The sequence below is a fragment of the Nyctereutes procyonoides genome, unplaced genomic scaffold (genome assembly GCF_905146905.1).
Source record: "Nyctereutes procyonoides isolate TBG_1078 unplaced genomic scaffold, NYPRO_anot_genome, whole genome shotgun sequence".
In the NCBI taxonomy this organism is placed as follows: Eukaryota; Metazoa; Chordata; class Mammalia; order Carnivora; family Canidae; genus Nyctereutes; species Nyctereutes procyonoides.
In genome coordinates, this window is record NW_026575048.1 from 38274837 (window position 1) to 38287247 (window position 12411).

At 37.9% G+C, this 12411-nt stretch overlaps 1 protein-coding gene across 3 annotated transcripts in view; it reads right to left on the bottom strand.

The window, feature by feature from the left end:
* Window positions 1-12411, bottom strand: part of RMND5A (required for meiotic nuclear division 5 homolog A) — a 67540-nt gene that overhangs the window by 6908 nt on the left and 48221 nt on the right. For all 3 annotated transcript variants that reach the window (XM_055327390.1, XM_055327389.1, XM_055327388.1), the window contains exons 5-7: window positions 4141-4307; window positions 3105-3270; window positions 742-844 (exon numbers count right to left, since the gene is read on the bottom strand). In XM_055327390.1, the coding sequence (XP_055183365.1) occupies window positions 742-844; window positions 3105-3270; window positions 4141-4307 (436 nt within the window). The remainder of the gene's footprint in view (window positions 1-741; window positions 845-3104; window positions 3271-4140; window positions 4308-12411) is intronic.

Below are 12411 nucleotides of genomic sequence, written 5' to 3' on the forward strand. Positions count from 1 at the left end.
TCCATGTCATGACTACTATGGCAGCAAAACTGGAGAGTACCTACTATGTATCCCATATTATTCTAAGCACACCAATGTTATCTCTAGCCTTTAAGAGTCCAATAAAGAGAAGGATGGTTCCCATTTTAGAGATGGACAAACTACTGCTTAGAGAAGTAACAGAGTGGGCAAGTGACTGGAGCTGCTGCTTCGTCATGGTCTGTTCCATGAGAGCAGTGGCACACAAGCATTGGAGGGCCACTGATGGCTGCAGGTGTCCCAGGGACAACCTTTATGTCAGCAACTATATGCTTATTTTATTAAGTACAAATTCATAATCTCATAAAGATCAATGCTTAAGACAAAACTAAATTCAACCAACAGACTCACTACTTTTGAATTAAAAAAAATCATAGTATGAGTGGTTTCATCAACTACAGGGCAGAACATACTGCGTGCAACAGCGTATACCACAGACACACCTGCGACGTCTTCCTTCATGAGCTTTCACTGCTACTCTATGTCAAAATTAAAAATAAAAACAAAAAAAAAAGCCCCAAAAACATACTCCAGTGCCTCCAAAATGTACTATATCTTCCCATTTCTATTGTTTAATCACATCTACACATAACATAAAAGAATCCTGGCTGAACAGCTGCAATAATGTTCTCTTGTTAAAAGGCAAAATAGGCATTTTAAACCCTTAACATCCATGTTCTTCTAATGGCAGGAAAAAAATAACCAACAGAAAGTGGAACTCACCGGTAATTCATCTTTCTGATTCCAAACTCCAGTGCACTGCCTCTGTTCAATCACAGCTTTGATATTAATTAAAGCTGGCAATGCCACACAACCTGCTGAGAAACTGGGAGAACAGAAGAGGAAGTGTCAGTGCCAGGCCATGTGTCAGACAGTTTGGTCCTAGGAAATGTCAACTCCATAAGTCCCCATGTGCAGAGGGCCCAGGTCACTGGACAGGACACAGGGCCCTCTGCTTTAAATTTTACAAAAATTTAAAAGCTTTAAATTTTACAAAACCACCGATTAACAGATTCTGCTTATTAGTCATTAATGACATTCTGAAACAGTTTCTTGCACGTAAACCAGGATACCCCTGCCCCTGTCCAGGGCAGAAGTGCTCATTTCTTAGATCTGGAAGTGCTGGTAGTCAACTCTCAGCTGAGTCCCTCTTCACAAGTATCCTCACTTGAAGCATGTGACCTGACCAGGGTCATAGATGACTGCTTTGTGTGAGGATACGGAAGCACAGCTCTGTTGCCCCAATTTGGGGCACATGCCCATCATAGCTCCAGAGCTCCTTAGAGAGGGGCTGAGGTCTTTGATAACATTACAGTCCAACTTACCCTCTGCCTAATCCTGCGGCTTTCATTTCCCCACAGGGGCTGATCCTAACAAACTTCTTGCACGTCAATCTCCACCACTTCACAATCTGTTCCCCCAGAAAACCTGACCTACAGCCTAGTCGTGCATTATAATTAACTGCATCAGTTGTCTCCTATGCTCAGATGGAACACCTTATTTGATGCAGACCATGCCTTATTCATCTTTGTATCCCATACAATGCCTGGTACACAGCAGGGATTCAAAAACACTTGAAGGAATTAAATAAATAGGAGAGAGCTAAAGAAGTTATTTTCTTAATTTAGGTCTATAAACTTCTTGGTTTCAGGACACAGTTACATGCATAGATATTAAGAATCTCAAAAGGCATTTGTTTTTGTGGGTTATATCTATCACTATTATACTAGAAATTAAAACTGAGAAATTTTTAAAACATCAATTCATTTAAAAAAAGAAATATATTACATGTCATAAAAAAAAAAAACCTCTATATTTTCCAAACCAAAAATAAATTTGTGAGAAGACTGGCACTGCTTTACATTTTTAACAAATCTCTTTAATGCCTCGTTTGATAGAAGACAGATGGATTCTTATATCTTCTTTTGCATTCAATCTGTTGCAGTGTGTTCTTTTGATTGAAGTAAATGAAAAAAAATCTAGCTTTAAACAGATATATAGTAATTTAATTGGCTTTTCAGATAATTGTGATACTCGTCTTTAATGCCACACCAAAATTCAATGAGGAATAGTGTAAAGGTTAGTTGCAAAGTGGAATCTGAATCCTTATCATTGAATCTTTTTGTACCCTGCTACATTTAAATCCAATCATCTCATACTGTGAATGAATCTTTAACTCATGCATGATTTTGTAAGACCACAACGAATTAAGATCTTCTAAGTGTTAACACATTTCAGTATATAGTATCAAAAAAAAAATCAAAATTCATTAATGTTGCCAATATTATCAGAAAAGTACTGGGAAGCTGTCAGCCCACAGTGGCAGGTATAAGTTTCCTCAAATTTCTATCTCAGCTTAAACTCATGAACTTAAAAGATACAAAAAGATAAAGTTGCTTTCCTTGACATGACAGGCTCACTTCATACATGTGAAAAAATATCTGCCAAAAGCCTAAGTGTAATTAACTGCAGTTTATCTTTTAGTGATTCTTTCAAGTAATAACTGTTTCATGGAAAAAAAAAATAGTTTATTGGCTCATGGAACACAACATAGAGTTTTTGAGATAAGCGTGATTTTTTGGCTAGAAACTAAAGTGCTTTTTGAGAACTTCCCATTTTGTCACAGAATATCAAAAAGATGTGTACTAAAAGGTCAGGATCTAATAAAACTAATAATTTTTACTGTGTATTCAAGAACAGCCTTGAGTAAAGCTAGTGTGCCTTAAACTCCAAGTGTATGGCAGAGTACAGTGTGTGAGGGATACAGTGAGTCCTCTGGAGTCTGGGACCTGCCCTGACCTGTGCTAGGGCTCAAGCAGTTTAATCCACTACTATTCCTGCTCTATCTGTGCAAATATCAACACAGTGGAAAAGGCTCTCAGGGACACCCAGAGGTTCATGGATCATACTGTTCTAAAATTGTTTCACTGCAAATTGTGATGATCTCTTGCAATAGCAACTGCACTCTTCTCAGAAAGACAAATGTTCTCTTCAAGTTGAACATCAAGAACTAGACAAGACATTAAGAAAAACTGAATTAAGAAACAAAGCAATGCATATTTCAATAGCACAACCAATCTCCATACCTGACGCTGAGAGGGGACTCCACCGAGAGCCCCAGGAGGGCACAGGCATCCCGTGTAAAGATGTCACAGATGTCAGCCCACTGGTTTGCATCAAGCAGGTGAACATATGGTGAGTTCTCAATCCCTTGTCTCAGGTACACAAGGCTTCCCATCAAAACCTGAATGTCTAAACAAAAACAGCAGCAGTTTCAAAGTGTGAATAATCACACCTGAAATAGAGGCTGACTTGTGGGTAGGAGGCTGGGAAAGACAAAAATTCCCCTAATTGATATAGCCTAAATTATTAACAATGTCTTTTAAAATTCTGGTCCTTAAGCTTGGTTTCTCCCTTCAACCTACTAAATTAGAGAAATGGTATAGAGAGAAAAGGGAAGAAAAGGAAAACACTAAATATGAACTCCAAGTTACTTTATTCTTTTTTTTTCTAGAAGTTACTTTATTCTTATACACAGCACAGAATATCTACCATTGTCTAGAGGAGTAAAGATGAGGTCATAAATGAGGTCATCACATATCTCTGACTGTAAAACTGGCTGATATGCCAGTACTGCCACACTCAGCTCAGTGTCACTGCTGCCACCCTGGAGTACCCTCAGACACTCTGTAGTGGCAGTATTAGCAACATGGGCAGGGGAGGGTGGGAAAGCAAATGCCTGCCGTGCTCCTTCTCATATTTCTTACATATGGAATCCAAAAATACAATGTCTCTGACTTTTTCATCCAAGAGGCTTCAATGTTTTATTTTTGTTCTAGATTCTGTTAGACCTTTATCCTACGTGATTATCATATACAATTGTTTCAGTTCATTAGCAAACATGTATTAGATCTCCTTAAGTTAAATTTAAATCCCAGTGGTGGCTATAGGTCTGTTCCAAATATCAAAAACATTCAAGGTGCCCAGGTCGCTCACTAGGTTAAGTGTGAGACTTTTGATTTCAGCTCAAGTCTTAATCTCAGGTCATGAGTTCCAGCCCCACGTTGGGCTCCACACCCAAGCAAACAGAAAAATACCAAAAACATCTTACTCCAGACTCACCTTTTTGATGATTTAGGGCAAATGGCTGAAAATTTTTAGCATATTGTAATGCCTCTCGCTGATTTGTAGTTCCACCCATTAATAAGCTAATAAAATAAAGTCTGTGTAGTTTGAATTCCAAGGAGCTGTTTTGGGCTATGAGCATTTCTCGGTTTGATACTGCCCATCTAAAGAAAAAGCAGAAAAGATTTAATGTAATTAAGAGTATAGGCAAGGAGTGTCAAAAATTCTTTGAAACCTAGCAAATACAATAAAAGGGCTTGATCTGCCATCTTGTGGAAATCAGTGGTAACATCAATTCCTTTGGCCCAGAGACTTTTGTAAAGAAAATAAACATAACTACACCCAAAGAGACACTTCAGCCAGTGAAAGTAAGAAAAAAAATATTAAGTCAGACGACAGTTACTCATTTAGTAAGGTTTTAAGACAAAAATGACTCTGATAAGTCACATGGTATTTCTGGAACTATACAAGGGCACACTTTAAAGCAGGTGTCGGCCATGAGATTCACTCACTACTCAATTGCCCATAACCATTACCCCTTTCCTATTAAACTGGCATGGCATATTTATAAGTGAATCATATGATTCTGAATGGGAACCATCTATTTTCAGACTTTTGGGGGGTGCAAGATTTTGTACTATGCACTTTGAGATTAAAAACAACAACAAAAACAACAAACACTTGTGTTTGCCTCAAGCTGCTTTCACTCTAAGCAGGCAGAACTACATATATATATGTGCCAAAATGATTTGTATAAATAGTGCTAATGAGGAAAAGAACAATATTCAATTTTGAATGATCTGAAGTACAGGGACTCAAGCCTCTACAGTATAGCACAAACAATCCTGAGCTGGGACCACCACTTCAGATGCGCACTAGAATAAAAATGTACACCAGGCCAGCTGTTAAAATCAACTTTGCAATCAAGTGGTAAGGAAGCATTACTTTATTCCTGTAAACATATCAAGATGTAGAAGCTGTATCATATTCTTCTTTAATTTGATCTTTAGTTGGACAAATAGTTCCCACCTAACCCATTTCACGAAGGACCACTGGTACCTAACTGGGTAGGAATATAAACTAGGGAGTAGCTCTACAAACAACAAAAGTAAAATGTTTCAATTAATTCATAATGGATCAGTTGACTGGGATTAGACTTCATAGAACTGTACTTTTACAGGATCCTACCCTAAGGGTTGTACACAAATGAATATCCTAATCAACTCGTTGATACATCCACATCTTAGAGTCCAATCATGAAACTTTTCTGACCAAAAAATCAAAGTTATTATTAAAAATATTAACCACCTGGACTTTGGTTAGTATTTACTTAAATTTAAATAAGGCTTGACTCCTTGCCTGGCACTAACACACATGCAGTCAAGTTGCAACACCAAGTCAGGGATAAATCCCACTGACCCCAACAAGGTACTTTTGGCAGCAATCTTTCATGAATGCCCAACACCAACCAACAGTACTAAAAGTACTGTGTTTTCGCCAATCTCTAGTTTGTCAGGCACCTTTCTTGACTTTGAGTTCCAAGGAGTACATTAATTTTTTTAAATTTAATTCCAGGATAGTTAACATAGTGCTATATTAGTATCATGTATATAACATAGTGATTCAACAATCCCATACATCACCTGCTACTCATCACAAGTGCACTCCTTAATGCCCATCACCTATTTCACCCAACCCTCCCACCCATCTCCCCTCTGGTCATCATTAATTTTTCTCTACAGTCAAGAGTCTATTTCTTGGTTTGTCTTTTTCCTTTGCTCATGTTTTCTTAAATTCCATGAGTGAAATCACATGGTATTGGTCTTTCTCTGACTTACTTCGCTTAGCATAAGACTCTCTAACTCCATCCATGTCATTGCAAAGGCAAGGCTTCATTCTTTTCTATGGCTGAATAATATTCCATTATGAATATATACCACATCTTCTTTATCCATTCATCTATTGACAACACTTGGGCCAAGGAATACATTTAAATCAGGTTACTTATTACCAAATTTTACCCTGCCCCCCTCTCACTCATAAATGCATATGTTTTCCTACTAACAAGGAGAGGCAGCAAGCTTTTTCTTTTTTGTTTCTGATATGAGGTATATAAGAGTTTGTAGAGTCAAAAAGAGAGCTAACAGAGTACCTACAAATTTTTATAAACAATGAAATGCAGCAGAGAAAGGGCAAAGTCCTTAAGTAGGCAATTTACAAAGGAAGAAAATCTATTTCATCTTCACAGGCAAATGTTCAGCATGTAATATTATAGGGGGGAAAAGTTGGGATATGTAGGAAAAATTAACTTCCAGTTATCAGAATTTTTAACAGTAATGACTCCAGAGAAGTTGGATTGCACACGTTATTTACCAACTGCTATGGCATGGGCTATGACAACCCAGAACAGTGCACCAACTACCAGAGCAGAACCAGGAGTCTAGAAACAACAGGACACACCATTGAGTAGTAGCTAATGGCAGTCCAAGGACAGTTACTTAACACACACTCTCTGCTGTCCTTGTTTTCTAAATTTTCTATAATGAACATATACTACTTTTATAGTTAAGAAAGTAATAAATTTTTAAGCAAATGCAAAAGTAATATTTAACTTCCTTTTTTCATCAAAGAGCTAACAGAGTAATTGCAAATTACACTTCCTAAAGGTAATTCAAACCATGCATTATGAAATTAAGCTCCGCAAACTCTATATGTAACCCACTTAGCTGGAGAGAGGTATTTACTTAGACAATATCATTCCCAATTTACCATTTATTTTTTATCCACTTTCAAGTTTAGCTATAAACAAGGCTACAAAATAATCAGAAAAATACTAACATTGCTAGTTCCTAACCTCCACCCCCACCAAGAGATTTTTAGGGAAGTAAATAGATGTTCCATTACAAAAAGGAGCTGGAGGAGTATGGGGAGAATGCAAAACTCAAATTCACAGAATAGGGGTTGTCAAGTTTCTTAAATCATATTTCTTAACTTTTTATTCTTAATGTATCATCTTCATTCTACTTCTGAATATTATATTAAGCCTGTATCTTACAAAGCAAGGGATTAAACATTTCTAAGCTCTCCCTTTCTGGCAAAATGTCCTTTTCTAAACTAAGGATCTCTGCCCCCAAACATGTAAGCACATCTAAGTATTAAGGTAAAACCCTTGCCTTATAGCACCTCTCCCTTATACCCCAGGATTGTACCCCTGGCACCCACCTTTGTATTTTCTGACCACAAGTTCTTGGCCACAGTTAACTGGCCAGGTAAACATGGGTTTTAAAGTTATGCTCTTGTGTTGTCTCCTATAAGCGAGTTCATCCATCCCTTACATCCTTCACAATCACTTCATGAACCTGTATCTTTTGTTCTTTAAATTCTTGATGGTTGCCTTCCTTGACAATCATGATAACACCTGCCTTAACTAATCTTTGGAATCTGGGTACACATTTCACAGCAGCATTTTTATCCACATGAGCAGCCTTCCCAGAGAGCACAACATTAGTCAATTCATGATGACTTCTGAATTGATGAAACCATCTTAGACTGGCAGTAAAGTTCTTCAACCTCCTCATATTCACTGTTTTTTTTCAAAGACTGACTTTGAAGCCAACTGACTTCAACACATCCTGAATGTTAGCCAAACTGATGGAGACTTGTTTTTTTTGGGGGGGACTTTTTTTTTAAACACTCTTCAATCCAAACTAGAAGTAAATGTTCCATTTACTTTTCTTTTCTAGGAAAAGAAACCTGCCTAGTGCAATTTAAATTAAAAGCTGTCAAAATGCCTCCACCTTGGTTTTTTATAATCACAGGGCTTTTTCACTATGGCTTCTATCATAACTTCATGTAGGCCCACATCTCATCCTAGCTTCACCTTGCCGCTGTTATTTTCACATCTAATTACATTCAATTTCACTTCTAGCAATTCACCTTTGCTGACCAAGCTCCTCTCTTAACTCTCCATTTCTGTCATATATTGTGGGTTCACCTCTGGGAGATGAGGAGGCAAGACAACTACACACTTGTTGTCTGAAGGTAACAGGTGCGCAGTGACCAATCACTGATGGACCTGAAAAGAAGGGTTGTGGTTGGCTGTGATCATGATGCACATCTGTTATTATGTAGTGATTTGTGGACTCTAAGAGTTGGGAGGATAGTTTGTAGTTTATGCAATTACTTATAGTTAATACAGTTGTAATTGAAATCTGAACCTTGCTGTTGTGGCAGGGGTGGACTGGAATAATTACCTCAACTATGGTAAATGAAATGCAGGCATACGGAAATTGTGCAGAGGACAGTCCTTAGGCTTAGTAGAGCAGACAGGAGAGAAAGAACATCTCACAGGGAGAAGGTTACTCTATAAACACCAGGAAGGCCCAGAGCAGCACAATGGAGGAAATTGCAATGTTTGAGGAACTGAGCAAGTCCATGTGGCACAACTCTAAAAGATTCAGAAATAAAATTAGTTTTCTTTATCTCACCGAGATCCCTGTCTCTCCACTTTTTTTTTTCCCCCTGAGAGGAAGGGAGTTCTGCGGGAAAACCAAGAGGTTTGTGCCAGGAGGGAAGTTATGCAACATAGGGGTGGGTGTCAAGGGAGAAAGCAATGGTTGGCCAACAGGATCAACTAGAGGCGTTTGTCATGTGGTGTGAAGATTTAAAGGAGGAAAATAGCCATGCTGAGAATAGAATGGAGATAGAGGTGCATGCCAAGAAAAACACAAATATATTCAGATAACCTAATCTAGCAACCTTCTTTACCATCAAGTGATGTGTCCAGGTGAATGGTCTAAAGCTGGTCTAGATAGAAGATCTGTTTGTTTTATGAAATTAGAAGCCATGATCCTACCTCCCAATGCAGGTGCTGGTTAACTTTTGCAAAAGTACAATCAAATAAAGTGAGCAGCTGAGAATAGAGTTGAAAAACTTAAGGCCCAAGCTCAATTACCAAATTTTCTATAACTTTCCTAAATAATCTATCCACAGAACTCTAAATGTCTTTATCTGAACCTCTCACATGGCTCATCTCACAGTCTATTTGGTAGGACAGTTTCTGATCTTTTAGAAGGCAAGAACTCTGTCTTGTTCATCTTGGCACACCCTCTTACTTTGAAGGGGTATACGGATAAAGAGTACAGGTTAACAGAGTTAGCTATGCATGAACTTCAATCTTAGCTCTGCAGTGTGAATTTGGACAATCTGTTACTCAGTTATCTAATATCTGTTTCCTTACTGTAAAATAACCCCTCAAAGGGTTGTGGGTATCAAATGAAGGGGCTAGTTAAAGCACTGAGCACAGAGACAGGCACAAACAGATACTCAATAATAAGCTACTTAATTTGTATTCACTGAATGGATAAACTCTAAACTGTATTGTGGTTCTTCCAAGTCATTATTTTTATTTTTTAAAAGATTTATTTATTTATTCATGAGAGACACAGAGAGAGAGGCAGAGACACAGACAGAGGGAGAAGCAGGCTTCCCACAGGGAGCCCAATGCGGGATCCCAGGATCAGGCCCTGAGCCAAAGGCAGATGCTCAACCGCCGAGCCACCCGGACGTCCCATTCAATTAATTATTTTTAATACGAAAATTATACTTAAAAGACAAGAGCTATTTGGGCTTCCATGTAACACTCACTGGTATTTTGCTTTTTATAGCACCAACTGTGTGGGAATACGATGATATGCATGTATCATTTAATCCTCTTCAAAAAAAATAATTCGTTTTTTCAGCTAGAAGTTCACACTGAATATTTGGGTATTTGATTCTCTCGACATAGAAGACAGTCACAGCCTTAATTAACCTGGTAATAACCAAATCTAAATACTACAAAGCATAGGAAACCACAAAAGCACAAAATATAACTGACCCCCAAAACTTAACCCACCATCTATAGAGTCAACAGAAGACACATGACTAAGACACACAAAAAAACACTGGAAATGTTAAGGAATAGAGTGCTATATTCCAGATAATGGCATTTCCAGCAGAAAGCTTTCGATTTTTAATTTTTAAAAGAAAACAACTTGTGTGATATCACAATCAAGCTAACTAGACATTTAATTAAATTATAACTCCACTGTGATTTTTTTTTTTAATTCTGCTCCCAAATCTCCAATATGTCCAGTGTGGACCATGAAAACACCATCAGTTTTAGAACCAATTCCTTGTTTAAAAAAACACTGTTAGACCACCCCCTCACAAAAGGCACCAGTAACGTCACTGATGTCACAATTACCTCTATTCACTATCAATGCATTCTCTAATAAAGAGATCTTTTGTGCCTCTCCCATAAAAAGACCTCGTACAATACTACTGACTTAGGTGACTAAGTCAGAAGCAACCCACATCCACACAATTATCCCACAAAGCATTAAGTGCTAATTATCCTAACTGCCAGGCCTCTGAGAAGACTTGGCACATTGTTAGTTCCGTATTTAAAATTTCCATGTTATTCCAAAAATAATTAAAACAAGATTCCACCTCCACAGTTAGCTCCTGTCCCACAGGAACCTAGCTGACAGCTTCATCTATTTACCCCTCTCCTCTCATAATTTTGCCAATCTGGGTCGGTGTCTTTTTCTGGTAATAATGAAATAAGAATAATTCTTGCCAATTCCCAGAGACACTCCACTATAACCTTTCACAGCATTTTTAAAGGCTTACAAAAATATTTCTTTTCATGGTCTCCTTTAGGGCTATATTCTTGGGGGGTAAAAGCTGAAATTCTAGGAAATTAATGACACATGTGTTTACTACACAGGTGTGGACTTGACTGAATGTTACTGGTGACCAAGTCAAGTGCTTAAAAAATTCAGAGAATGGCAAAAATGACAAAAATCAAAGTTCTGCCAAAAGAGTTAAGAATTCTATAACTCTGCTTTAGAGACCAAAAAGAATGGCTAACCTCTCAATTCTGAGATATTTTCAAATGGCAGTTTCTCAGATATGGATTGAATCCGTCACTGGAACTACTAACATTTTACTCACCTGGGAACTAGTGTGAATCTTGGTCCTTCTTACATGCTATTTTAAAAACAACACAAACTACAGTATTACTCATTTGGATATACTTTAAAAAACAACATATACATTTCTAACTTGAGCCTCTTGTAATCCAGTGTCTGGTTAAGAGCGCCCAATAGCTAAATGTGGCAGGTGGCCACCATACTGGACAGCACAGTTCTACAGATTAGTGATACATTTTTTAAAGTATTTAAATATGGGGTGTCTGGGTAGCTCAGTCAGTTAAGCATTCAACTCTTGGTATCAGCTCAGGTCATGATCTCATGGTTGTGGGATCGAACCCCATGTCAGGCTCCACACCAGGAGCAGAGTCCCTCCCTCTCCCCCAACTAAAATAAAATAAATAAATCTTAAAAAAAGGGGGGGGAGGACTTAAACACGACATGCTTTATTTACTGCTAATTTCCTACCACAAACCCAAAAGATTTTACAACCTAAATAAATAGAGATCAGTATTTTATAAACATAAACTCCAGGGATTTCCCTCTTGGCTCCCTTTCCTGGCCTAGTTCAGCTCCTTGTTCTTTTAAACAATCTCAGGGACAGTTTATTTCAATTCTGCCCATCATTCTAAGAGATTCTCAATTCCTCTATAGCCATGGTTTGCCCACTTAATTTCCAATAATGCTCAAGTCCTTGGTGAGGATATATCCCAGTAAAAGATAGTCATGTCTACTCTTCTTCCTGAAGAATACCTATTATATTAGAACTGCATATAAACTTTTGCTAGCAACAAGCATAAAACAGACAACAGAAAATGATGTTACTACACTAGGTATTTCTTCCCTTTGGGCCTTTACAGTCTCCTGAGCTATCTTCTATATTTTTTCCACTGGGTACCTCTTTCCATTTTTAATTAGCTTCTTTTTAATAGAGTAGCTCCTTCTTCACCAGACTTAATGCATGGGCACAGTGAGTTAAAAATGTATTCCCTAGGGCACCTGGGTGGCTCAGTTAAGTGCATGCCTTCAGCTCAGGTCATAATCCTGGGTCCTGGGGTAGAGCCTGTCATTGGGCTCTCTGCTCTGCCGAGAGCCTACTTCTCATTCTTTTCCTTTGTGCATGCACTCTCTCTGTCTCTCTCAAATGAATATATAAAATTTAAAAAAAAATGTATCCCTTAACTTACCTCTCTGCCTTTTCAGGATTAAGAACCATCCTGAACAAAACAAAATAAAACAAAATGAACAAAAATGAAAACAAAGACTCAAGCTCTGGAAAAAAAAAATCCAA